The following is a 26,801-nucleotide window of genomic DNA, read 5'->3' on the forward strand; positions in this document are numbered from 1 at the left end:
AGAAGGAGAAAAGTCAGCATCCTCCCCAAAGAGCTCTATCTTACACCCTTCCTGATGTCAAAATCCAAGGCTTCGGTGCATGGCCAGACTGCTCACCTTCCGTAATGTCCCACGGGACTCCTCCCAGGAACACTTTGCAGGAGTACACGGGGTTCTTGTAGTTTCGGGGAGGCAGCTGCCCACTCCAGGTGCAGGTTGCTTCATTCACAGCTTGGACAAGCACAAGCAACACTCAGTACAGGACCGTTTACTTCCCACTCTCCCATAGGTCTCCAAGCAAATCCCTATACGCCACAGCTATAGGTTCAGCAGAGCTGCAGCAGCAGGCAACTGCCCAGACAGCCTGCCTGTTTTTCTGCCAGGAGGTAGACCCACAGTCAGGTTTGTGCATGGAGAAAGGCCTGATCTGCTGCAAACTTGTGTCCAGCCACGTTAACTGCACAGAGGCCACCTACGTGCCCTCCCAGAAGGCACAGGACCATTACCATGCATTGAAGCCTGCTGAGATCCACCATCCAACTTACCTGCTGCTTGCCTATGAAGCCTGGCTTCTCTTTCTATACTGAAGGGGTCTTCTGGAGAGTCCAGGAGATCCCAGGAAGGCCACGCAGATGCTCCAGGCCATCTTTTTGGTGCACTGGCTGGGGAGGAAGTTACTGCAGCCAAAGCAGCTTGATCTTGATCCAGCCGGGACCCCACTCCCATCTTTAGGGGGTCTCTTGACACCCCGCTGAGGGGCAGGAAGGGCAGAGGTGGGGAGATGCGAAGGCTTGACTGCAAGAGAAAGTCCACATTAAAACCCACCTTCCAAGTAAAAGCACCTACTACTGGAGGCCATGTATCATCCTGGGGCCCTGTCCTCACCCATGGCAGGAGAAGGGGCTCTCCATGACCTGTTCTCCTGAGATACTCAGAGGTCTAGCAGCGGCAGGAAAGCAGCCACCTCACCTGCCCCAGCAGCCAGATGGGACCACAGTTTCCCTGGGAAAGACCTGCCCCTGCAGCCATTTCCCACTGAACCCATGCCAAGTTATCAACAGCGGGGATCATTAAGCAGGAGGCACCTTGCAAACCACAAAGCCAACAGCTACCCCCTGCATCCACAGCCTCAAGGACAGCTGTCACCCCCAGAGAGCACCAACCACCCCAGGAGGAGCCTCATTTTTTGCTTTGGGCCCTGCATGTAGCAGGCAGGGCTTGCCGGCAGCACCCACAAGCTCTGCAGGCAGCCAGCTGGCTCTCACCCTCCACAGACCATCTCCCAGGCCTGTCTGACCAGGGTGTGGGCTCAGCTGGCTGCAGACCTAACTGCTCACAGGTTTAAGATACCTCTCCCAGGGTGGAAGGAATAAAAGCATGGATTAATAAAACAGCAGGAATGCAAGACACTGTGCAGCTTAAAGTGCCAGCCACTCTGCAGATCTAGCTGTGTGCTGCTGCAGCACAGCTGCCCATGCCAAGGCCATGCTGGGGAAGACCTGACCTTCACAAACAAGGTCAGCACAAAGCCCTGCCACCCTGCACTACCTGCTGTCAGAGCCCAGGGTGCTGCAGCTGCTTACTGTGTCCCTTCTAGAGATCCTGATTCTCCAGGGTGGAACATAGGAGAAAACTCCACATCAAGATGCGTCCTTCATGCCTCCCCTACATGGGGGCCAAGCCCATGGCTGCACCACAGAGGAGTGAGGAGCAGCTTGGCACTGGCTTTAGCCTCAGGTCCTGATGAGGAGCCACACAGTAGAGCTGGCTGGAGCTAGGCTGTCCTGCTGGCACCCAGAGCTGCTGCTTGCACTGCAACGCAGACCCAGCAACACAGACTGGGTCAGCAAGACAGACACTTGCCTCACTTGCTGGCTTCCAAATTTAGCTATGCTTTAGGGAATGGGAGCAGGCTAGATGCAGTTTGCTCTAGAAGAAAACAGCCCTAAGATGAAGTGCAGTCAGCAAATGGGAAGGACAATGAAAGGCAGGGACAGGAGCTCCTGAGAAGCCCAGGCTGGAGCCTGGAGGTAGCTGGGCTGACTGACCACCTCCCTGTCAGCATCAGGGCACAGAAATCCTCCTGCCACACACCAGCTCAAGTGTTCAGACCCCTCCAGGAACTACTTTAACCCATTAGGGCTGCAAGGACAAAGCCAAAAGGCCAAAATATTACTATTTAGAAGAAAAACCCCAAGAATATTGCTAGTCTGTGCTGAAGGACTGCATGAGCAGCCCTTCTTCCAAACCCTGGGCTGCAGGAGAACCTTCCTGTGTCTGTGTGGGCATGACAGTTCCCTCCAGCACTCCCTTCCCTTCCTGAGTAGGCAGGGCTGTGGCTTGCAGACTCCACAGGTCTCCTGTGCTCCCCAGAAATGCAGCAAGACACCAGGAACTACAAAGTGGGTGCAAGACCCAAACTTACAATCAAGTCTGAGAGGTGGTCGGAGCCAGAGCTGAACCCACTGGTGTCCGAGTCTGATGGGCTGCTGGAACGAGAGTCCAGGAGGGAGCGAGAGTCCAGGCGGGAGTTCCTCAGTGTTGGCGTGGAAAACTTTTCTGACAGGTCTGAACCAATGGGGTCTAGAGGCAGGAAACCCAGTGGCGGCTTCCCCAGGACGTTCCCGAGAGGGTTACTCAGCATGCTGAGAACTGCAACAGAGAAAGCCTGTCAGTGCTGCAGCACAACACACCCTTCCCTCCTGGCTCTTGTGGCAGAGACCCAGGAGGGTACTGGGGTACCATCAGCCCAAAAACTGCTCATCCAGCAGGTGACACATCTGATGGGTACTAACCCTCCACACAGCTCTAGAAAGGCTGCACACTTTGCCATGAGTTTTAGCACTGTACTATGCAGCTGGAGGCAATGGCAGCAGCCTGGTGTGGCCAACAAACAAGATGGATTACTCTCCCAAGGCCGAGATCTGCAAGGAGATCCCACTTCATCTGGGAAGATAATCAGAAGCCCCATGTCCCAGTTATGGGCTTCAAACAGGTGCTCCAGGCAGGCCCCTCACCCAGTCCATGCCATTATGCCAGCATTTCTTGCTGCTTATGCTGGAGCAAGCTGGGACCTCAAGGGGCAGCTATCCATGCAGTTTTAGCAACAAGGGGGTACAGATGAGACCCACAGCCAGTGTTTGCTGCACACACTGATAATCAGGCTGAGAAGAGTGAGGCCTGGCCCATTAGCAGGCATTTGTAGGCTTATGGGTGGGACACTGCACACATCAGCCCCAACTGGAGCTGACTACAGGCAGCCAGTGACATTCTGGTCCAGCCTGCCATCAAAGGAGATGCTTCACAGCCAGCGATCACCATCTCCAATACATGTTCACAAGCCTGTCTGGTCAGGCCTTTGCCCAAGAGCCAACACAAGTACGTGCCAGACTGCTTCCCTCACACAGCAGCAGGTTTTCCTCCCACTGAGGAGAATCAAGGCAAGCAAATTTCTCCCTACAGAGCCACCCCACTGAGTGGAGCACCAGGCCACTGAGGGGTCATTACAGTCCCATCCTGCTCTGTGGGTCAGCAGTACAGGGCCAGCTGCCACCCAGAAGGAGAGGGAATGCAGGGCAGGCTCGGCCACAGGAGATCCCACAGGGGCATGACACCAGCCAGCTCTATTCAAGAGAAGCAAGTCTCAGCAAGCTGTCCCCAAACCAGCTGAAAGGAGCAAAGCATTCAGAAATGGTTTTAATTATTCAGAGGCTGCAAAACAAGGCAGCTTGCCCTGAAGCTTTCAGTTTTCAAAGCAAGTCTGGGATCTAGTTGATATCCTCAAGCTCTACCTGATCTCAACCACCTAGGACTACAAGGTTTTTAACCCAGATTTTCAGTAGCTCTTGTGCAGAAGAGGATTAATAATCCTAAATGCCACCCAAACCAGGCAAGTAAAAAATGTCATCATGTTTGAGGGCACTATGGTCTGACACCACTACCAATGCAGTGCCAGCACCAGAGAAAGCTGCCCAGTGTGCCCGAAGCAAGACACTGGGATATACCTGTCCAAGCCATATTATCCAAGAGCATACCTGCCAGGAGCTGGCATCTCTAGCCTCACACTAGAGTGGGAGACCTCAAAACACCAACAGAAACCCCAGACAGGTACATGTAGGCCCTTGACTTGGAACATCTACCTCAACCCGAGGCAGAGCTGGTCTGCGGGAGCCACCAGTGACAGTCACAGCATCTTCTCACATTTGCAGGGCCTTATTGCTGCAAGTTTCCCCAACAGAGGTGCAAACTCATTTTGGCTGCAGCACGGGACTATGAACTCATCTCTAACCACACTTGGAAAAGGTCCTCCTGCCCTCTGAATATCTGCTTGGCTCTCTGCAACAGCAGCACCTGTGCTTACACCCAACCCTGCAGCCACAGAAAAGCCTTGCTGGCCCAGCAGTACTTACCCTGGGCAGAGCTCAAGGAGCAGCAGCAGCCCTGCTAGCTGTGGTGGGTAGTGAGGGAAAGCTGCTGCAGACAGCTCGAGCCAGAGAGGAGACTGCTCCCTCCTTGTCACAGCACAGAGCAGGGCAGAGCATCTCCCAGCCCAGGCAAGCCGCACTAGGCTGGTTTGCCGACTTCTCTGAAGCCACATGATGCATTTAAAAATACAGCCAGTGTATTGTTCAAGGGAGACAGCCGAATTTGTTAAACAGGCTCAAAAATCTGATTAGTCACTAAACTGTACAAGAATCAAAGCAAAGCAGCTGGTCCCATGGCCCAAGCCTCACTGCCAACATGCTCTCCAGCACTGACACCCTCCTCCTCGGCCATTGAGCACAGTGGGTTTGTAATGCCAGGCAGCGAGCAGCCCTGTGTTGACCCTGTGTGCGCAGCATTCCCAGAGACCTAGAGCAGCAAATGCCATGTAGATTGCTACCAGGCAATGCCATCCTGCACCTCATCTCCTAGTTAGCAGAGATGAGGGACCAGAACTCCATTTCAGATGCACCAGCAAGGGTTCAGGAGGTCATCAGGAGCTCCCGAAGGCATTAAAGGGTGCCTATACTGCTCTGCCCCATTTATTTAACCCTCCTCTCTGCCACCACTCTGGCTTGCTACAGCCACTGCTTATGCATTTGATCCCAGGATTGCTTAGCTCTCACTGCAGCTAGAAAACCAGTAAGGCCAATACGAGTGCATTCAAGCAGCAGGATGACTGGCCTTTAAGGGGACCTACTGTCTAGTCATCTGAGTTTCAGCACCTACCACTAAGCAAAATCCTGCTGGCTACAGCTAACCCACTCCTAACCTGATGTCCTGGAAGCACTGCCATCCTCCTGTTAATACAGATGGATTTCATCCACTCCAGAAGCTCTGACAGGTCTGTAGAGGCAGCACTTAGTTACACACTCTGCAGGGTACACTGAGCTCATGGGAGACCCCACATCACCCCAATGGGTCTGACTCAGCTTCCCCTGGTACCTACAGCCACTCACAGGGACATTGGGAAGAAAAGCCATGAGCCATGCTCGGCATTTCCTCCTTTACACTCGTTTAGCAATCAGGTTGTGTCCTCTGGAGCCAGCCTTTGCAGGTAGCATAGGAAACATCAGCATAAGAGACTGCATCTTATTTCTCACCTCCCAACCCAAAGGCATCCTGCTCTAACCCACTGAACGTCCTTCCTGGTGGATGGGGCACAAGAACCTGACAAAGGCTGCCCACCTGAAAAAAAATCCCTCAGTAAAACCACAGTTCTTCCAGGGAAGTTGGCCTTGTCTCCCTTTCCAAGTGGACAGCTTGCGGAAGAGAAAAGCCATTTCCAATGCACATGCAAGATGCATCAGCAATTTCTGGTGTCAAGAGCATCCCTGAAGATCCCAAAGTGAAGCAGAAATCAGGTAACTAGTCAGACTAAGAAAAAACCTAAGTGCAAACAACTAAGTGTTTTTCCACGTCTATGGGGGAAACTTTAACTGAAGGGTCAACAGGATTCCCATTCATCTGCTCACACACAGCAGCCCTGCTGTCCAGAGTGCAGCAGTTTGCAGATAGCTTCTGGAACTTTTCATGCCTCTGCTCCGAGTTTGCAAGAGAGGCGCATGCCAACGCTCCTTTGCAGTGGACAGCAAAAGAGGTAGCTTTTAATAGAAACTCAGTTCTGACTTTTGACTCACTGCTGCAGCTTTAATGACTGGATTCAGAGCCACGTGCTCCATCTTTGAGCCAAACGCTGGCAGATTTAAGAGCTCTGTGGAGCAGTCTTGATACCAGCATGGCACTCTACCAGATCACAGGCGCTCAGGTCTCTCTAGAGAATAAGCATTTTACAAACCACCACTGCTTAGTTGAGCTTTCCCTAGTAAGCGTTATCAGGACAATGTTGCTGCAACATGACCTCTTAATTCCTGCTTACTGAAGGGAGCACGCACAAGCACCTTGGACACTCAGCCCACAGCAGTGGTTTCAGAGGGTGGCTAGTTTTAACTCTTCAGGCCAACTCTGCCTTATAGACCCCAAATCATCTTTTAAATCCAGTTACCAACTACTGAGCTACGACTTTTAAAATGAATTTACCTAGTCTCAAGCAGCTCACTCCACCAACAAGTTGAAATTCACAGCACACACCTTGGGAAAGGCATCCCAACAGCAAGATGCCCAACACCCAACCAGCCTCATAACAGCTTTTATTCTTCCATGTGCCAGTTAGAATTGCAATTTAAGATTTTCAGCACCTGTCCAGGACTTTGAAGCATTCAGCTTTCTTCCCTGGCATACTATAACTTACAGCCATTTAAGAGTTAGACCTTCCTGGTAGCTTTGACCAAGCCCATTTTATAAGAGCTGGATGCAAAGACAAGCCCCAAGGAGCCAGGCTTACCAGTACTGGCAGCTCATGGACCAGCTCTGGGTAAATAAACCACCTTACCACTACGCTGATAACAAACAACACTTTTATGCCTTGAATAAGACCTTAAGATAAGGGCAGTACACACAGAGCATCCACTGAATTTATTCCTAACAGCTAGAGTTGACAAAAACCTCTGCCACCACTAAGCTGTCCTCTGAAAAGCACTTCTGTCTTAGCTTGGGTCTGTGGGAGACCACCCAGCAGAACAAGCTAACAGCACATCAGCAGAGCAGCACTTGCACTCTTTACTCCTTGGTGCATCCATTTTAGTCAAGTTATCTGGAAACTGAGTATTGCCCAGAGCATAAAAAACTCTCACCTTAGAACTGTCCAGGTCCTTCTGCTCAAGATCTTTCCCCACACTAACATCATCAGTGGAAGCTTCCCCATAGAGGGAACAGCATGTGCCATAGGATGACACACATGAGACTGTCTCTTCACGAGCCTGGAAGGCACATGTAACCATGTGTGCACACAAGAAGCTCCTGTTGAGCTAAGCAGCATGCCAGGCCCCAGGTTCTTACATTATAAGCAACGTCTGGCACCTGCATGCTTAACACACAAGCATTTGACACCGCGTTTGGCAGTGGCACCAAGTGCTAGATGAGCACATGCATGCACTTTTTAAAGTCATACTCTGAATGCATATTTCAGCCTTTGAAAGCTCACCACAGGACTCAAGAAAGGCTGTTTAGAAGGGACCAGGACTTGTCTGAGCAGGTCTACAACACCAAGCCCTTCAGAGGGTCACTTTTGCTGGCTGGCACAACCATCAAGGTCCCTCCGTCTAACATTTCAGTCTGAGATAAGTTTGTCTGCTGGGAGACTACTCAGCACAGGAAGAATGGCAGCCTGTCAAGATCTCCCTTTCATCCACCAACTACTACTTATGCTGAAAGGCCACCCTTCTGCCCTGATCTCCTTGAGGGCAAGAGCAAAGACATCGATAGGAAAGCTCTTACTAAGAGAAGCAGGGCAGAAGAGATGGGATTCTGTGCCACAGCACTTCTGCTTCCACTCAGACACCTGCCGTGCCCAGAGGCTCCGTGCCCAGAGGCTGCGGAGCTGTATGCACATTTGGGGCAAGGTGGTGGAGGAGGGAAGCATGCATGACAAAGGCCCTGGAGACTGAAAACAGTGCAGTTTCTTTTCTCATTTGTCAAATAAGCTTGTAAAGAAAAAAAGCTGGTGTCCCAAACAATAGCCTGCTGCAGTTCCAGAAAAACAGCTTGTCTGCAGATTTTACCGCCCAGCCAGACTCTACCCTGGTGGGATGGGAGCAGGCTGAATGTTTTAGTCAGCCAAAAAAGCAGCACAGACACTAAGCAACTTCATGGTAAGAGAAACATTTGCATGTCTGAAAGGCAAACGGGCACCTTACCCATCTCCTACAGCTACAGTTAACCTTGCTGTAGTTAGGGCAGCAACACAGCCAGACAGGCTACAAGAGGGAGTTTTCTCCCTCCATCACACATGAGCACTCAGCTGCTTAAAACACAACCTGCTCACCACAGGGGAAGGGGTGATCAATACTCCAGACTAATCTTAAGTGAAGTTTTCACACTTCATGCCTGTAGCCATAGGACCTCATACTGCCTGCAAGGAGCCAGCATACCTGCAGCTGTATCACAAGGAGCACAGGGGACACCAAACAAACCAAGCCCAGCAGAAGCTGTGATGACAGAAGTGGGGCTGCAGCACATGGTATGGGAATGAGCTCTGCTTGGCATGGGGAAGGTAGACATTGGATTTCCCCCTCTATTCATGCCTTAACAGGGAGCTACAGGGAACAGCCAGGCTCTTAACAGGTGCCCAAAGAAACAGAAAAAGCTGCAGCAAGAGAAGTGGCACAAAAATGTCTTCCTCTTAAGCGAAGCAGCCATGCAACAGGGCCCAGAGAGGCAGAGGTGATCTCCATCCCTAGGCCCTCAGAACTCATCTGAGCAGCTCACTGGATTCCTCCAGAGGTCTTGCTGAGCTCAAATCCTCCCAATTTTATTATAATCCCATTTCTCCAATGGAGAAAGAAGTCACTGCTGTTGAAACAAAAGCCACCAGATGCACACACCCTAGGGCTCCAGAGCTGTACATCGCAACAGAAGTCTTAATCATCTTGAGCCAACTGCCAACTTACAAGAAAAGCAGCTCCTAGAACTGCAGATGTGATCAAACCAGCAATAGCCACCATCTAAATAGGAACTACAGGACCACCTTTTTTGTTTCTGAACTACAAAAGAGGAACCTCTGCCTTGACAGATTCTTCATTTGGGGTAAAGAAGAACTGAGGATATTCAGGCAGCTATTTCTAGTTTGCTAAGGGGCAGGGGAATATAAAAAGGCAGCATGATCCCACAGCTGAACCACACAATTATAGTCAGGACACCTGAGGTCTATTCTTGGTTCTGGCACCAAGATGGTAAGTCACTTCCCCAGCATGCCCTGAAAAAACAGCAGCAGAACTAGGAACACCAAGAAGCTTATCACATTAACATTTGAGAGACCAGGTTCCCCTTCTGCACTGAGTGTGGGACCTGGCTGACAACAAGCCTCACTGCTCCTTGAGGCAGGGAATTTACTACTGTGTTTCTAGGAAGGGAAAACAGATGCCCAAGGTAAACATAAAATCAGTAAAGACAGCTAGAACAATTCAGGATTAGAAGTGCACAGGTAACTGCATTCACTGAGCAGACTGCCACAGCTGTGTTCATCTTTAAAAAGATAAGAACATTGAAATAGAGCAGGTTTTAACATGTATCAGTCCCACAGAGATTTAAAACCCAACATTTCTGGTCAAATTCTGCACAACAAGCTTCAGCTTTGCAAGCCTCAAGAACAAACACTTCTATATTTAAGTATCAAACTCCTCAATTATCTACTGCAATATCCAGGGTGCAAACTCTGCAGCATATGTTACTTTATGTGCTAACAAGGTTGGACTGACTCATTTTCACTGCTCAGCTGCATCAGTTTATGGGGTGTCAAGTCCATCAGGATACCACCTTTAGGAGAAGGTATATTCTTTAGAGGGGGAGCAGGCTATTGGCCATACCACTTTGGGCTAGGCATCAGGCTGCAGTGAAGAAAGAGCTAAGAGACAGGCTTTAGTCCCAAATGCAATCTTAGTTGAAAAATGGCACACAAGGCTCACTAAGGCATTCAGCTGGCATAAAGCCATGTATTTCATCGCTTGATTGGCACAGCCAGCACCACCAGTGATGCCTGCAGGCTCCCAGTTACCTTCCAGAGATCTGCATGCCTCAGATATAGAACAGCCTTAGGGGTTTGCTTCACCCTCCCTCTCCACTCTTGCAGAGAAAAGAAGCCAGAGGGGCAATGAGGGAAGCCGAGCATTTCTCAGATGGCAGCTGCTGCTGTGCCCAAAAGCAACCTCTGAGCTGGCAGTAGCACAGACATTACCTGTGATTCAGCTGTTTTGCCAGCACATAAGGGACCACGCACAAGGCGAGCAAGCCCAGAGGCATGGATGCAAGGTGCCTCAACACCTGTGGAAGATGGGATGCTGGCTGGAGATGCTCTGCCCAGTGTCCCTGCCCCCAGCCCACACCCTCTGGGAGGCTGATAATTCAGCCCTGCAGTTGCACCACAGCATCTGTGCTGTGGCAGCTCAAGGACCATGGCACTTAAACAGATCATTTCAGAGCTAGCTCAGTGGAGGCACCCATTTAAGCAGCCCTTGCCCTGGGAACACTGAGGCAGCCCATCAATTAGTTTCTACAGCCCTCCTGGGCTATGCTACTTTCGCCACCCTCCAGCAGCTTTCCTATCCTGCTCTGAGTAGGAGGTTGGACTAGATAACTTCGAGGTACCTTCCAACCTGAATTACACTACCACCCTAAAAAGACAACCTGTCAAGAGCACTTCAGAGGGCCTAAGATGCCCCTCTTCTAGCAGTCCCACATGCAGTCACCCACAAGAAGTCAGCCAGAGAGATTTCAACTGTATTGACATGTCACTCTGCCGGCTCACTAAGCCTTGCCCCTAGTGTCACTGCAATAACAGGTCATGCTGCAGCACCATGCTATGCAGCCTGGTTATCAGAGCAGCAAGTTCTGTCCAGGCACAAACTCAAGCCTAAGGTGGGAGCAGACAATGAACACAGGGTCTGTCCCACCACAGCTGGGGAAGGGGAGGAGCAGGCATCTCTTTCACCTTCTGCTACAGGCAGCTCCAGCACACTGGGAGAGCAGCTCTAAAAGCCATGCAGGAGTTCAGGCAGTTCCCCTGCCCAGCTCCAAGTAGAAACACTCAGACCTGCATGTGCTGTGGAGTTTGTAATGAAGGCACTGAGCCAAAGACACATTCAGGGCCTCTTCTAGAGAGCTATCATGTCACCACCAATGAAGCTGCAGCAGATGAAGCGTTTCATGTCTGTCCTGCCCAGCAAGCAAGCAAGCATCCCATTCACTGCTCAGACATCTAGTGGTGCAAGGGTTGGAGGAAAACCTACCCACTGCATCTCTCATCTGACTGGCAGAATTTTGGGGATGAATTTTACCCCAGGCCAGAGCTTGCACACACCTAGAACACCCTGCTGTTGCCTCCAGATTGATCACAATGGGGGTAGGGGGAAGATTAAGCTATTAGTTGCCTGAAGCAGCTCAGAGCCACTGAACAGCAGCTCCAATGCTCTCCTCAGAAGGGAACATGCTTGTTAAGGCTCAGTTCAGGAGCTAGCCAAGAGGCACCCACTCCAGACTACACAACTTGAGTGAAAAAGCTTATACGCAAGCCCCATGAGCCTGATGTATTTGCGCACACCAGCATCAATCAGCTGAGCACCTGTCAGCATATCTATGGAAGGTGAAGATCTGCCAGTGCTGGAGCATTTTCTTCACTGCACCTCCAACAGCTTTGAGCAAGATGAAATGCTTGAGAAGTCTCTGCATTCCTCATACCCACACTCATCCACCATTACCTCTAGAGAAGCATGCAGGCAGCAGCAACAGCCCCTCAGGCTGCAATAAAACATCCTTCCCTGACAGAAGTCAAGGGGAGGGTTTTGGATGGTGTGTGCCTGCTCCTGCAAGCCATCTCCAAAACCAGACTGGAGGCTGCCCTGACCCACTTCAGTTATAGATGGATGCAAGCAGAGATGCTGGTTAGGTTCCTGTTCCAGTTACTCATCTATTTGCATCTTCTATTTGACAGTATGAGCACAAATAAAAATAAATCTGGTTAGGAGAAGCTGCTCAAATGGAAGCTGTAAGGGGTAGAGTAAGAGCAACCTCCATTAGAAACCAATTGCAAACTCAGAGTTTTGATACTTGTATTACTTATTTGATACATATTTTATATTGCTAAAGATCAAATACTGCTGCCACATGAGCAGTCTGCAGCTATTAAGTGCTCCCTGCTTTCTACTCCACAGCATGGCTGGCTCCAGGTACCAGTTGAGAAATCAGCCCAGAGTGTGCACAGCCCGTACTGAACCATGCTCAAGAAACAAGGGCCCATTAAGCATCCACACCAAGTGCATCCTCAGAAAAGCCGACAGGAGCTAAGATGGCATGGGGCAAGCTTTTAGCAAGGTCATCTCAGGTACTCCTGAAGTACAACCACCATGCAGGAGACCGTGCAATTCAAGCTAGCTCCCAGCTTTGTTCCCTTACAGAATATTATAATTAGCCTCCACATACAAGGCACCACCACCATGTTCATGCTTCCACTACTAAGCCCTGAACAGTAGGCAGGCTGCTCCAGAAAGACCAGGGCTTAACATGCAGCTGCCAGGAAAGCCTGTCTTCATTTCAAGGCAACAATGGACACTGAGAACATGGGGATCCAGGATCCCTGCCACCATCAAGCCTTTGGTTACCTGTTTGCCTGAATCGGGGGCAGGTCTGAAGCCAGCAAGAGGTGGTCTTACCTCCTTACTCCAGCAGAAACAGCCATACCATCAGAAGTATGAAAGAACCTTTTACTGAGTTCTCTAAGCAGACTCAGTGCCCCTTCCCCAGACCTGAAGCTCCCGCTTCACTAGAGACCAGAAAGAACCCTTCTTGGATACTCAGTGGCACATCATAACCTAAAGTATCTAGATGTGAGCTCCCCCCTACCACAACAAGCCTCTGAAACCCTCCTCAGGCACAAGAAGGATTTTCATGCATCCAAGCAGGAATATGCAGGAATTGAGGGTTATGCTGCTGTTTGAATTGATGCAGCTACTGGGCATACCTAGGCAGCGACTATCTTCCAAAGACACTTACCCAAAACACAACAGGTAAGAGCAGGGAGACCCAGACACAGAAGGGCACAAGGGAGAGCACTATGGAACAGGCACTCAGCACCATGCTGCACTGCAGGTTAGCCTAGCAGAAAATTAAACAAACAGCCAGAGATCTGGTGGATTTCCTCACCCAAATCCTCTGCCCCTCTAGGGTCTTCTTCAAGCTCTGCAGCTGAACACAAACCAGCAATTGCTGGCCTTCCTTGAGTTGTTATGTTGTGCTTAATAGTAACAACCACCCCCAGACTGATTAGCAACTCTCACTTCAGGGTGGTGTGGTGTGTGTCCTTGGGTACCTACCATCACCTGTACAGCATTTCTGGGGGCAGTCTGAAAACAGCCCATCCTGGGGGAGCAGCTTACAAGTCCCTCCTGCTGTTACCACGAGAAAAGGCTAGGAGTCCATGACAACAACCTTCTGCACAACAGGTCTTTTCTTTCATCCTTCAGAGAGTCAGTTTTGCCTTGAAGACTTCAGAGTGATTTGCACTCATCACAGAGGCCTCAGCTATCTGCCAGGCAACACAACAGATTGCCTGCAGTTCTAGCCTAGCAGATTTTAAGCAACTACAGATAACCAGCACATTCAAGCTTATTGCAGAAAGAAGCTACTGTGCACTGGGAAGCAGGAGAACCAAGGGCTGGAAAGATCCAGCAGCATTTCCCTACCACAGGCCATCTCTCCAGCACCAGAGCAACTGAAGCTGTGTAACCTCAAAGGCTAGAGAATGAGACAGCAGCAGCCACCCCAGAGAGGGCACAGATGAGGCTAGAGCTGCAGTCAAGAGCAGATCCAAGGAAAAGCTCATATCTGTTGCTGCACCAGCAGCTTTAGGGTCACACACCAAGCAGAGAGGCAGATACAGCAAGGTGGTCCATCCAACACCACCAGGAACTGCTTGCCTAGAGAAGCAGACACTCTCTCTGGAAGAACTGATCTTCCCGAAAATGTTCTTGCAGGTTAGCACGGCTAACAGTGTTAACAGACTGGTTTATAGGATGATTTCCAAATGGGAAAGTCTGCCTGTCCCACATAGGGTTATCCTCAGCCTCCCGATGTAGGACAGGACAGACCAGCCAGACAGCATACAGGCTAAAAACCAGCCAGGTAGACCCATAATCTGCACACAGATCTGCTTGTGTACCGCAATCACCTGTTCTCTAGGCAAAAATTGGATCGAGACCCCATTTGCTTTTGTTCCTTGAGGAATAGGGTAGTGAAGGTAAAGGATACCAGCAAGGGCAGTTCCATCTCACTGCCTCTTAACCCCTCCTTGCCTCTGCAGAACCATGAACTCAAGTCTTAACACAAGTGTGTGCCTACTATGAGGCTCTTTTAAAGAAGGGAAAACACTGCCTCAAGAAATCCAGTCCTGCTATCCTCAACTATAAGTGTTCAAAGCAGTTTTCTGCAAAAGCCCCTCCCCAGGCCACAGAGCAGGTTTCTGGGACTTGCTGAAGTATTTCCAGCCTGATAGATCTCGTAGCAGCAGTGGGTTTGAGATGCCTTTCCTGCTATGAGACAGCAGTTTAATCCTACAGCCAGTAAAAGCAGGCAGCTCCAGCCTGCAGCAGCTGCTGCCTCCTGGAGAGGCTCTCTCCAGACACCAGCTTTGGGGCCTGGCAGTGCATCTGGCACACTCTCAAGAGCTAAGCACACATCCTCAGTGTGTTACAGTGCTGGACCCAGAAGGAAAACTCATTACAAATAACCTTGTCTGGGTGCACAGGGTTCAGCAGCCCTTTGGGAAGTAGGACACAGGCAGTCTACAAACCAGCCCCACTGCTCTGGCCTCCTCCAGCATAGCCCCAGCAGGCACCTGATCCCACTGCACCAGGCTGTGCAGTGACACCACCCTGAGCACAAGGTGACACCAGAGGGGTTTGCAGCCAAAGGTCCTTCCCAGGCTGAGAAAGCTCTGTGCTGACAGGGACTATGCGGACAGGAGAGGAGGTCCCAGCTCATCAGTACTCAAGCACAGGCACTGCAGGGGACCACATCAGCAATATTTTTAGCCTGATTGTTAGGGTGGTTTTTTTTTTTTTTTGCATTTCCACCCTTCCAGCCACCTCCCCATGGGTCCATGCAGCTGAGTTGCTGCTGGAACCTTCCAAGCACTTGGGCACCAGCAGCAACTCAGCTCTGCTTGGCAGCACCATCCCTCCCCAGCTCCTAGAGACAGCCCAGCACTGATAGTCTCACCTGCTCTCAGACACCCTGATGGAGACGCCAGCCCTTGGGGCTGGGACAGCTGCAGCCTCCCAGGCCTCAGCACTAGGCATCAGGAGTGCCCGGACATAGTAGCATCCTCTCCACATCTCCCCTCTTTCCATCACAGCATGTCTAGACCACCTGGAAACATCGGCATCTGCTGACTCCTCAGATCTGTACAGCTTTCAGACAGAGGAACACTCTTGCACTGCCTAGAGGAGTTTCACAGCCTTTCAAAAGGTACTCCTGAACTACAAGATCCCAATGAGCTCCACATTGCCACTCTTGGGCCCTCATGGAGGAGAAAGATGAGGCTCTGCAGACATGGAAGGTATGGGCAGGCTGAAGCAATACAACAGCTGTGCACAGATATCAGCCTTTAACTTCCCCAGCCAGCATACACCATCCCCACAGCTCTCAGAACAGGGGAGTAACAGCAGCCCAGGCCAAGGAGCACTCCTGGCCCAGCTGCTGCACACCAAGGAATGGAAGGTGGGATTGAGAGGGATAACAGGGTCTCAGGACCGTAACATACCTACCTATACAGCCCTGGACCCTGTGCACAGCCTCTGCCGGCCAGAAGCTCCTCTGTGGAAGCAGCACAGCTGCATTTCGGCTGGTTTTACACCCCAGCCATCCCCTCCTCACATACTGAGGGGAATACCAGGAATGAGAAGTGAGGAAAGAGGCCTCTCCAGACAGTATTGGGTGCCATCTTCCAGCTGCTGTTACCAGAAGTTGTCACAAACACCCACTGGGTGCAGATCACCCAAGCCCGGGGCAGTGCCCAGTTATATCCTTCCTACAGCTCTTCCCAGGCCTCTGCAGCAGGCAGGAGCTCCAGCACAATGCACTGCAGTCAGCGGGGCACCTGACACCAGATACAGCCTCTGTGAGCGGGGAGATCACTAGAGCACCTTCAAATCATCGCCAAATGAATCTCCCTCTTGAAACCAGAAGTCCCTCCATGCTCAAGAGTGAACCCACACACACACCACCGTGGTCCACCCAGCCCCACCACCCAACCTGTGAGGTACAAAGCCTACCACAGGCTTGTGCCAGCACTGCTCGCATGCCTGCCGGAGCACTGCAGAGACATCCATGCCTCTGCCAAGACAGCCTGGCAGGAAGCCGGCTGAGATCAGAGGAGACAGCTACAGTGGATCAGTGGGGCTGGGACATCCGCACAGAGCAGCTGCCTCATGTGCGACAGCCCTTGTTCTGCAGCACCATTGTGCACCAAGCCCAGGGTGTTGTGGTTGTTAGCAGCAGCAGAACTGTTCAGCATGGAGGTTGCCTGCTTTAAGTGTGCTTTTTACATTAAAGATGCTGTAACACAGGTTCTGTGCCCCATAGTCTGCCAACAACCATAAGGGGCTCAGTGCACAGCTCTAAGGCACCTGTGCAGCCCACCACACAATAACTTCCATTTCTCCCTCCTCCTTGAAGGTTCTGGCTAGCAAGGAAAGGAGGACAGATGCAAAGTGTGCAGTATTCCCTGGTTCATTAGGGGAACCCCATAGGACTATGCACTGAAGCAGAGCAAGGTTTATATAAAGCTACCACAACCTGACTGCAAGCAGACCCTAAGTGCTAGGGCCCACATGCAGGCCTGCATGCTATGTCTTGGGGAAATCAGATGCAGAAACCTGAGTGAGCTGTGCTGATGTTGTCATTTCAAACTCCACCACCCCACAAATGATTTCTTGTTTGCTTTACAACCCACAGAGCAACATTCAGGGCTGTGTCCCAGAAGCTGTTCCTATCCTGAGTGCAGCATCACCTGGACATCAGAGGTGGTTGACAGCACCCTCTTGCCCTCCCCCTCCTCCCCAACTTCTACATGGGCAAATCACATTGCAAAGGCCACCCAGAAGCCACCTACCTTCCTGTCAGCACCACCTTCATGCCTGGGGCCTCCTGTGTCACCCAAGTCTGCACAGAGATGCACTACCCTTTTAACAAAGCAGCAGTGTGCTGCTATAAAGGGATGAGTTTCTGTAGCAACCAGGCTGAACTTGTACAAACTCTGCCAAAGCACTAGATCTTTCCATGGACTGATACTTGAACAAACACACCACCATTTGTGAAACTGATTTTTACAGCCTTTAAAGGCCAGGAAATGAACTCTTCCTTCTGTTTTACCCCCCTGCCCTGTCACCTGGCCAAGGAGATGCATTAAGTTTGTGTGCACAGCACCCCTTTCTCCTCCTGCAATTTTACAGAGAAGGCTGGTGCCTCCGGAAGAATTAACCAAGCCCTGCATCCCTCTGGGGCAAGCACCCAGTACCCCAAAAACAGTCCCAGCTGCAAAACCAGACTGGAGAAGATTGAGGGGGAAGGGCCAGCCAGTCAGCAGCGCGTGGCTGCAAGCCCACACCCTGCCGATCACGTAGGTTTGCACTGGACCAAAAGAGTTAAAGCAAGAAGCCATTCCACTGCATCTCCTCCAGCCCACTTCTAGGAGCAGACCGCTATTTCTAGCTGAATGTGGGAGTGGAGAAGGATCCCTCCAAGTCTTCCACCCAGCCTGCGAGCTGCTGGCTGAAGTTTAGTCGGGTGCCGGCTGCGCCTACCACACCCCACAGGCAGAGTTTGGCAGGCAACACTGCTGTAGCACAGGAGTGAGTGGTGCTGCCTGGACTTTCACAATCAGGCAGAGGGGTCCCTCTGCAAGCACACACACCTCTCCCTTCATATCTACCTGCCACCGGGGATTTTCTCAGGCAAAGTTCTGCCTCACTCCCACCTGGCAAGTTCAGCCCCCTGACACCACACTCCCCACCCACTCCCTCCAAACACAGGGAGAGGATTTCTCCTATTCTCTCAGCGAGGTTATTCCTCTACCAGCATTACAGCACTGAGCAAAACATAAGCCCAGGCACTTCTTGTCTGCAGTGAACTGACAGCAGAGCAGAGGGGGCTGTAGCACAGCCAGCCACAGCCTCCCCAACTAAAATGCCACATTACACAAGCATTACAAGTCACAAAGTCCCCATTAGTAACTGCCAGCACCCCATTACACAAGCAAATCACTCGACATTTGCTTTAACGTAGCCAAAAATAAAAGAAATTTAACAACTGTTGCTGCATGTGTCGACTCACCGGACTGTGTGCTGGTTTGTGCTGCAGCGTCAGAGTCCTGGGTGCTCCAGGGTCTGTCCCACCCTGTCAGGTTGAGGGACTGCAGGCCAAGGCACAGATCATTGGTATCTGGGAGGCCACGGGAAGACTCTTGCGTGGATGTGGGGAAAAGCATCCTGCTTGCCACTGCTTCTTCAGAGTCCTGGAAGTCTGCTCAGATTGAGAACAAACAGAAGCTTGAGAGTTCAGGGCTGCTTTTTTCTTTTTAAAGGAGTTTTCCAAAGCGTTAAGCCCCGAGCCAGGTCTTGTGCCGCTCTGAAGCCACAGCTTCTGCAACCAGCAGTTGCACCCCAAAAGGGAAGGCTACCATATGTCCAGAAACCAGCCCCCCACCCCCCTCAGCCCCTCCACCTTCCTATCCCGTCTGCATTACTGACTGGGTCAGCATGTGACCAGGCTGCTGATGCTTACTGTGCTGATAGTGACGTCACTCAGCCATGCAAGAGAACTGCATCAGCTCTTACAAAATAAGGGTAAGAAGAAAGGAGATTTCCCCCAAAAGACAAGACGGCGGGCAGGAGGAGAGGTGCAGCTCCAGTAAATCAGGGGAGGCAGGCAGCACAAAAGCAGGGCTCCACAATACAGCACAGCAGCTCGAGGCAGCAATCCCCCCAGCAACGATGATAGCAGCAACAGAGCAGACAGTTTTAGTGCTACCCAGCTCTCCTGTCCCCGCCTCCCTCCACCCACAAAACCCAAAAACACTTTAGTCCTGGACAGACTCCAGCTGCTGGCTCCAATTCAAAGCCCAATGCAAAGCTTTGCAATTCTGCTAGCATAATCTATTTGGTTCAATTTGGCCACTGTGCCTCACTGACTCTGCATTGTTTACCACTGATCAACGAGGATAACCTTCCACACACCCCCCACAACCCAGGGAGAAGCCCATTATTCTGGGTCCAGCCCGAGCAGGCACATCACACTGGAACAGGGAGAAGGGGACTGGCTGGAGCACAGGACTCATTTCACATCAGGAATTTTTTCATGGCCTGTTTACCTTCTGCCTGCCGGGTCTCCCCCCCTTCCCAGCCCTCCCCTCCCCTACAGGGTGTTCACAAGCCTACGGTACTGGAGACACTGGATTCTTGCCTTGGTTTAAGCCTGAGCCAACAGCCTAAGGAAACACAGCAGGTTCATAGTCTGAGAATTCCAGTTTAATGCAGGGATCTGGGGGTTGATGAAACCACAAGATGCTCAGCTGTGTAACCCAAAATCTGAGTCAGAGGGCATTTATAAACCAGCTACCAAGCAGCAGCAGCTGTCTCCTCCTCCTCCCCCTGCACCCACACTCTCCAACTGTGCCACAGATGTACACTACACCTCACACAGACCACTCCCCACTCTTCAGTGACTCTAGCCTGTCAGATTATCCCTCATGTGCAGCCCTGGCCATCCCAGACAGGCTGACAGCAGTCGTGGCCTCCTTTCCCACATCCCATGCCACTCGGTTGCCCAGGACCTAGCGAAGCCCAGGCAAGGCCCCACTGTCAGCTGGATACCCCACACAAGATGCAGGCCATGGCTGCCACTGGAGGAGAGACCATCACCTTCACCCCACAGCAATTTGGGGAGCACCCCAATGTTCCCAGATTACAGCAAGGGGGCTGAAACACTGTAGTCAGGATGAGACCAGCTAAAACTATACCTGCTGGCAATGTGCCACCTTCACCCTTCCCAGCTGCAGCCTCCTCCACAGTATTTCACCAGGATAGCATGTGCCAGGGTTGGTTTTCTTCTTCTTCTACTCCCCTAGTAGTACTAGTACAAACTGTAGTGCCAGTTCAGTCACATTACTATCAAGCACCTGTAACAGCATCAAATATTCCCCCAAAAGCATCACACTGCATCTTCAGCAGGGTATTTCACTGCATTAATTCTTCCACTATAGTTTTCAGATTGCTTGTTTTGGACAGGCCCTACAAACATTTACAATGCAGCTGTAGGGAGTGGAGGATAAAGGCACATTGCTCAGACAACTCAGTTCCCACAGCAACCATAACTTGCACATATGAATATGTAACATTTCTGCATTTATGAAAATGCAGAAGTGCTGTGCTATAGCCCAGATCCCTGGCAGCAGGAGACTACCTTCCCTTGGGGGACCAGGATCTTGCTAGGTTTTATGCCACCTTCAAGATTAATTCCCACCAAGCTTCATCTTCTGGGAAGCACAGACACAGTATCAGACAGACAGCAGAACTTGAATCCCACCTGGATCCAACATCTTGGATGAAAACCACTACTGAAGAAATAAGGAAAACAGGGAACAAATGCATCAGCAATGAGAAGCACTCACTCCACAGCATCCAGACACATTCTTCCCTAGCTATCCACATTTTTCAGGAACTAAGTTGTCTTGTTTAATTGAACCCAATCGCATCCAAGTTCAAGAGGACTATGTTTCCCTCTGGTGAGTTCAACCTACATTAAAGACAAGCTCCCTGCAATTCAGTTACAGGTATAACTGCTGAAGAACAGAGTAGAATTTGCTTAGATAACCAGCATTTTTTTAATTAGACCTTTTCCCATCCAAAGCAAATAGCCAGTACAAGCCTGCTTCCCCTTTAACACTCCCAGTCATGCTGAAAGACGGATACAGGTTATCAAGGAAAAACACCAACTTAAAAAATGGAATTTAAATGGATTTCTAGAATAGTTATTTTCAAATTCAGAGCCTGGAAATTTGTTACAAAGCAATCAGTTGTTTATGGCAGACAAAACTAATAGGATGCTGGGGCAGGAAGAATTAATTTCCTACAAAAATTCAGTCTAAAAAGTCATAACTTCAAGTTATAAATAAGTAAACATCTACCAAATATTAAATAATTTCACTTTGCAACCTGGCACAGACTAACCCAGCCTAAATGCTTTGCTGCAGACTTTTCCAAGCCCCAAGAACCAGAATGAGTCTTTCCAACCTGAATTTTTCCCTGGAGTTGCCACTTGAAGCCAACCATCCTGGCAGAGGGAGCCACACTGCGCTGGGCTCATGCCCGAGCACCTGGGAGAGACTGAACTCCTGCCTCCTGAGCTGGTTAGGTTTGATTTCAACAGCATCATGAGAAACAAGTCCTTAGTAAAATGTTCCCATGCAGGTCTCGGAACAGGCAGCTCTCCTGGATGACATCCTCCTATCTGTCCAGGAGAACCCTAGAGCCAGCACAGGCTGGACAGCTTTCCATACCACCATCTGGATGGAAAGCTGCATTTCTCAGACTTCAAATGTTAGCATCACATTTAAGACCTTTCAAAGGCTTCTTAAAGGCAAGCATCTCAGCGCAGTTCAGCTCTTAACCTGCAGTTAAACCCTACCAGCCCAGACAGCTCACACAAGCTGCAGCCCCAGCCACTTATCCCCACCCCAGTGCTCCCTCCCCATTTATACCAGTTTAGGCAGATTAGTTTCCACACGGGAAGCTGGGCTGGGGAGGCGATCTAGTTAAAGCTAAGCCACCAGGAGTTAGTTTTAAGCGTGGCTTATTCCCCTGATCTGGTATGCGGCGTGGCTGCACCAACCAGGCATTTGAATCAGGAAAATATTTAGAAAATTACAGCCTAAGCCTGCGTGGAGGAGACAAACAAGGACTGGCACCACAAGCTGTGACCCACAGGCAGTGTGTTGCAGGCAGGTTAAGGTAGCATGGGGAGAGACAAGCACAATTCAGTCCCTGTCTCATAGCAGCAGCATCCCTCTGTGCCATCAGACTTAGTCTTGAAAGGTGATGATTTGACCAAGTGCAGAGACATTTAGATGTTTGAACCTTCCAGACCTAGGCCACTTGCAAAGCCAGCTAAAATTCCAGCAACTGGGTTTCATCTTAAAAACCGAGAAAGTCAGCAACAAAATAGTTAAGCAAGCATGAACCAGCCAAGCTGGTTCCCATTCTTACCACCTCTGCAGCAACAAAGAGGTCTCCGTTTGCTCCCACATGATAATTTCTAGCAGAAACTGACTAGAGGAAGCCCCTCTAGAAATGAGGACCCTGAGTATGCAGAGCAGGGGAAGGATAAGCACAACTCACCTGTAAGCTCTATCCCCTGACAAAGCCAGACTCACCTCTGCGTGCAGCTACCTTGTGGGCTACAGCTGACCAAGGCTTAGCTTCCAAACCAAATGCAGGGAAGCAAAAGGCAAGGTGAGCATTCCTGCAGCCTTCAGATCACAAATGCGAAGGCAGCTCACAGCAGAAGCATTGTTTTGCCTTTCACACCTCTTTACACCTCCAGTTTTAAAGGCTAGGAATTGCATCCCTGAAAATTAAGCTTCAAGTACATTTTGCACATAACACAAAGAAATCTCAAGTGAAAGCTTTTAGAGGATGAGCCAGTTGTATTCCTAAGGTACACTGAGTGCCATCGGGGGCTTAGGAAAAGTTGTTAGGCATAAACCTACTAGTTAAAAGAGGTTTTTGATACACAACTAAGCATCTTCCCTGTAATCTGAAAAATTCCTCAAGTGGAGACATTGCTCTGGCTGTGAAACAGGTCATGCAGCAGCAAAAGCGTCTGCCTTATTCCCATAGCCACAAATGCTTGAACAGCTGGCAAGCTACTATTTAAGAAACCAAGGAAGAGGGCACTGCAACTTCCCCTTGCTGCTCTACCTACCTTTTCCAAGAGTAACAGTGAGAGACTGCTACAGGATAACAGCACCAAAACCTGAGTGACAGTACAGCACATCAGAAAACCCACAGGAAACCTGCTGACCTTCAGCAACACCGTGCAATAGCTCTATGCCAAGTCCCTGCTCTCTGCAGAGCACCCACTGTGATCTGCTTCCATTTGCAGGTCTGATGAAGAACCTGTTTACTAGAGCTACTTTCCAGTACAGAACTGCATCGTGCCCATGTAGGCAAAGACCTGTTAATGTGACACTTGAAATATAAAAGCCAAAGGCAGTAGGTGTGCACCTCTTCTGGGGCACAAGTGTTGAATTTCATTATTCTGGATGTGTGCACCAGACATTTATTCGGGGCAAGCAATAGTTCTCAGCTGTCAGCTCCAGGTGAGCTCCTGCTTAACAGCCTCACTCTGCCTCAGACACCCTGTTAACCCCACACACTCCAGGCGAGCAACACTACATTTTTGGGTCTCTGCCTCAAAAACATTTTGTCCCCACATCCAAGACCAAACACATCAGGTCAGCTGCTGTCTGGTATGTTTCCTCATGGCTGCAGGGCGGTGAAGAAGAGAGGAATTTACATTATAGTACCACAGAGAACTTTTTGGGTGGCTAAACAAGTGATAGGTCATTAATTGACTGCAATTGAGAGCAAACAGGAAGCTGATTTAGTCATCAGCTAGTCTGGGTTTGCATTTGTCCTTCAGTTTTCTTTAACTAAAGCAGCCACTGAGAATCATTGGGACCTGATGGGCCACAACTAACAGCCTTTACACTGAACTTGGCACCTTAAGCCACTCCCACCCACGGAAAGTCATTTAAGCATCTCCCATTTCTTCACACAATAGACTGTCAACTTACAGCAAACTAATGGCTGCTTTGTCTCAGTTAAATGAGCAGAGCTTAATGAAAGGGAAATCAATGCTTCTAGGACATTTGGGGTACCTACAATCCTTTTAGATCCACTTGTTTTATGGCAACACTGCCTTCAGTTGAAGCTTTGGTGACTAAATGGGCTGAAAGGGAGCTTTACTCACTGTTCTACTTAAGCTGAAGGTTTTGCCTACAGAACAGGATGATGTTTCAAAAAGCTGGTTTAGGGTTTTTTTTAACCCAGTCTGGTAGCAGCACCTTGTACCCAGCAAGGCCCAGCTTTAAAGCCTGGCAAAGAAACCACCTGCTACCTTAAGAAACAGGCTTTGCTCACATTCTTATTCAGACTAGTGATGAACATGCAGATCAGCTTTAAATTTCAGAGAACCACATTGGCTGTGAAGCCATTGCCCAAGGACAGGCTGCACTCTAACAGCACCAGCAGGAGTTGAGCTGGTGGGAGATGTTGACTCCTGCCTCTATCCAGGCCAGATTTCCCTCCTATCTCTAACACCACACTAAAAGCCACTAAAGATTAATGTCTGCACTATACCACCTTGCTGAAGAAATTCTGTCCTTTCTTCAGAGAGGACTGAATCAGCCTGAAAGGCAGTTGTTTTGGAGCACCACACAATCCTGTCCCAGAAGCCACCAGACAGGTTCTGCAACTACAGCTTCCACCACACTGCTGCACTGTACCCTCTGGTTTGGGCTAGCAACCCAAGCCTAGGCTTGGGGAACTCCCAGAGCAAGCATCCATGAGCCACCATGGTGGTAGTCAGGCTGGGCCTGATGACACAGATAATTTTGATGAGGCAACTAAGTTCACTGAGGATTACCATTAACAGCAAACTGATCTTTATAGAGGTTTAACATTAGGTATGGCAAGCTAAATCTCCAGCGGCAGTCTCTTCTGCCACACAGCTCTGCCCAGATCTGGAGAATTCCCCAACTGTGTCAGATCCAGAAATGCTGAATAAGCTTGTTCTCTCACATTGTTCAGACTGCTGCTGTACTAATCTCTTCTCAGCACCGTCTTGCTGCGCACCTCATAATACCAAGTAAGGTGGCTCCACACGTGTTTCCCCAATAGCATTAGTGAAAGGTCACAAGCTTCTGCCATCCCTTCTCCACCACATGTAATCCTCTTAACACTGAAAGGGGCTTCTTGCACACTAGACCAATCCAGGATAAATTTAGTTTGACCTGAGGAAGACAACTGAAAAGTTTGAGGGACTATGAATAGATTAACACACAAGTATTTCCCCTGCTGGAATAAAGTATCTTCCCCAAGCCCCCCAACCAAGAATTTAAGTTGTAAAAAGACATTTCTTTCACCTGTTACAGCTACTGCATTAAGGGTGGATCTCTAAGCTTATTAAGACTGACCAAGCTACAAGTTTCATGATAATATAACCTAACCACAATACACAAGTTGTTCCTGCCCCAAGTAAAAACACCAGAGGCTCATTAATTCTTCAGAAGTGATTTAACTTGGAGCAGTGACAAGATACCACATGAGATCAAGGGTCTTTCTTCTCCATTGGTCACCTACCCAGAAGCCAGGCTCACCAAAGGCAGATACTGATCCTGCAGGGCCTCATCTTGTTCAAAGGCACAGCAACCAGCTTCAACAGCCTGCTTCAGGCTCTAAACCACTGGCACGGGGTAGTTAACTAAAATTCAGAATATAATACTGCTATCAGCTGTTCAGCCTTACAGCCATCAGAAATGATTTTCTGTGAAAGACTGCCACAACATAGGCCAAAGCACCTCCCCATTTGTGGATCACAGCTCTCCTAAGATTCACATACTTGCTGACAGCACCAGCTTTTTCATGAAGATGCTCATTAGCAACACATTAAACAGAAGCAGCTCATGCACTTTTTTGGCCCAGAGACAGAAGGAAGCTTGCAGAACTGCTGCTTTCAGGCCCTCTCTACCTACCAAGAGGTCCTGACTGACACTAACAAAACAAGGCCAGGACTGCAAGTAGACTAACAACTCTGAGCTGCCAATGCACTGGCAGATGCTGACTCATCCACATGTTTAAAGCAATAACTGCTGGCCCAGCTGGGGTAGCTCACGTTGTACTCTATCATCAGTCTCCCACACAGCCCAGAGGCACCTTCTGAAAAAGATCACATTGCCATTAGCCTGAAGGGCAAGGGCACCTAAGGCAGCCACTTTCTAGCCCTGCCTCAGCAGGGCCTGGCATCCTTTGGGAAGGGAACAAGCCTCTTTCCTCACACTATGACAAGCATTTGTGCTGCTGCACAAGGGATTTGCAAGCTAAAAGCCTCCTGTCATTGTCTACTGACCAGGGCCCCACCCTGGTCCCTATACCAGCTGGGCCAGCAGCCAGCACCTACTTGTGAGACTGGCCTCAACTGCTGTATCAGGAACAAGAAAAGCTGCTTAGGATGTCCCAAAAAAGCACAGCATTGGTTGCCCTGCAGCAGAAATAATGCCTGCTAGAAGAAGCCTCCATCTTTTACATGCAAGTCGCACCTTACTTGTCCTACAAGATGTCTTCCACAGAATTTACTTACTGATAGCCTGAAGCAGAAGCAGTTTAACACCACTGAAGGGAAATTCACCCTGTTTCCAATCAAGGCACCACCCCTCAGCAGCTCCACACCAGACAAGAGCCCCTCTTCCAGGCATCCATAAGAACCACCCCAGCAACTGACAGACCAAACAGATTGACACACAGCAGGTCAGTGAGCAGGTTCATTTCATTGCCAGGTGAATACCCCAGTCTCTCAGAGAAGAACTTTAGAAGTCTATAAGACAGTACTGCAAATTAATTTATATGCCAGCTCTAAGCCTAGACCTAAAACCAGAACTAACCCACATGTTCACAGGA

At 49.9% G+C, this 26,801-nt stretch overlaps 1 protein-coding gene across 2 annotated transcripts in view; it reads right to left on the reverse strand.

The window, feature by feature from the left end:
• Window positions 1–26,801, reverse strand: part of CPEB1 (cytoplasmic polyadenylation element binding protein 1) — a 40,958-nt gene that overhangs the window by 6,685 nt on the left and 7,472 nt on the right. Inside the window, exons 1-5 of one of the 2 annotated variants that reach the window (XM_075099754.1) lie at window positions 18,850–19,057; window positions 18,400–18,588; window positions 2,405–2,631; window positions 525–774; window positions 97–210 (exon numbers count right to left, since the gene is read on the reverse strand). In XM_075099754.1, coding sequence (XP_074955855.1) covers window positions 97–210; window positions 525–774; window positions 2,405–2,631; window positions 18,400–18,553 — 745 coding nt within the window. In that variant the 5' untranslated portion in view covers window positions 18,554–18,588; window positions 18,850–19,057. Of the gene's footprint in view, window positions 1–96; window positions 211–524; window positions 775–2,404; window positions 2,632–18,399; window positions 18,589–18,849; window positions 19,058–26,801 lie in introns of those variants that run through there. The other variant, XM_075099753.1, reaches the window with a different exon arrangement.

The sequence above is a fragment of the Phalacrocorax aristotelis genome, chromosome 7 (assembly GCF_949628215.1).
Source record: "Phalacrocorax aristotelis chromosome 7, bGulAri2.1, whole genome shotgun sequence".
Lineage (NCBI taxonomy): Eukaryota > Metazoa > Chordata > Aves > Suliformes > Phalacrocoracidae > Phalacrocorax > Phalacrocorax aristotelis.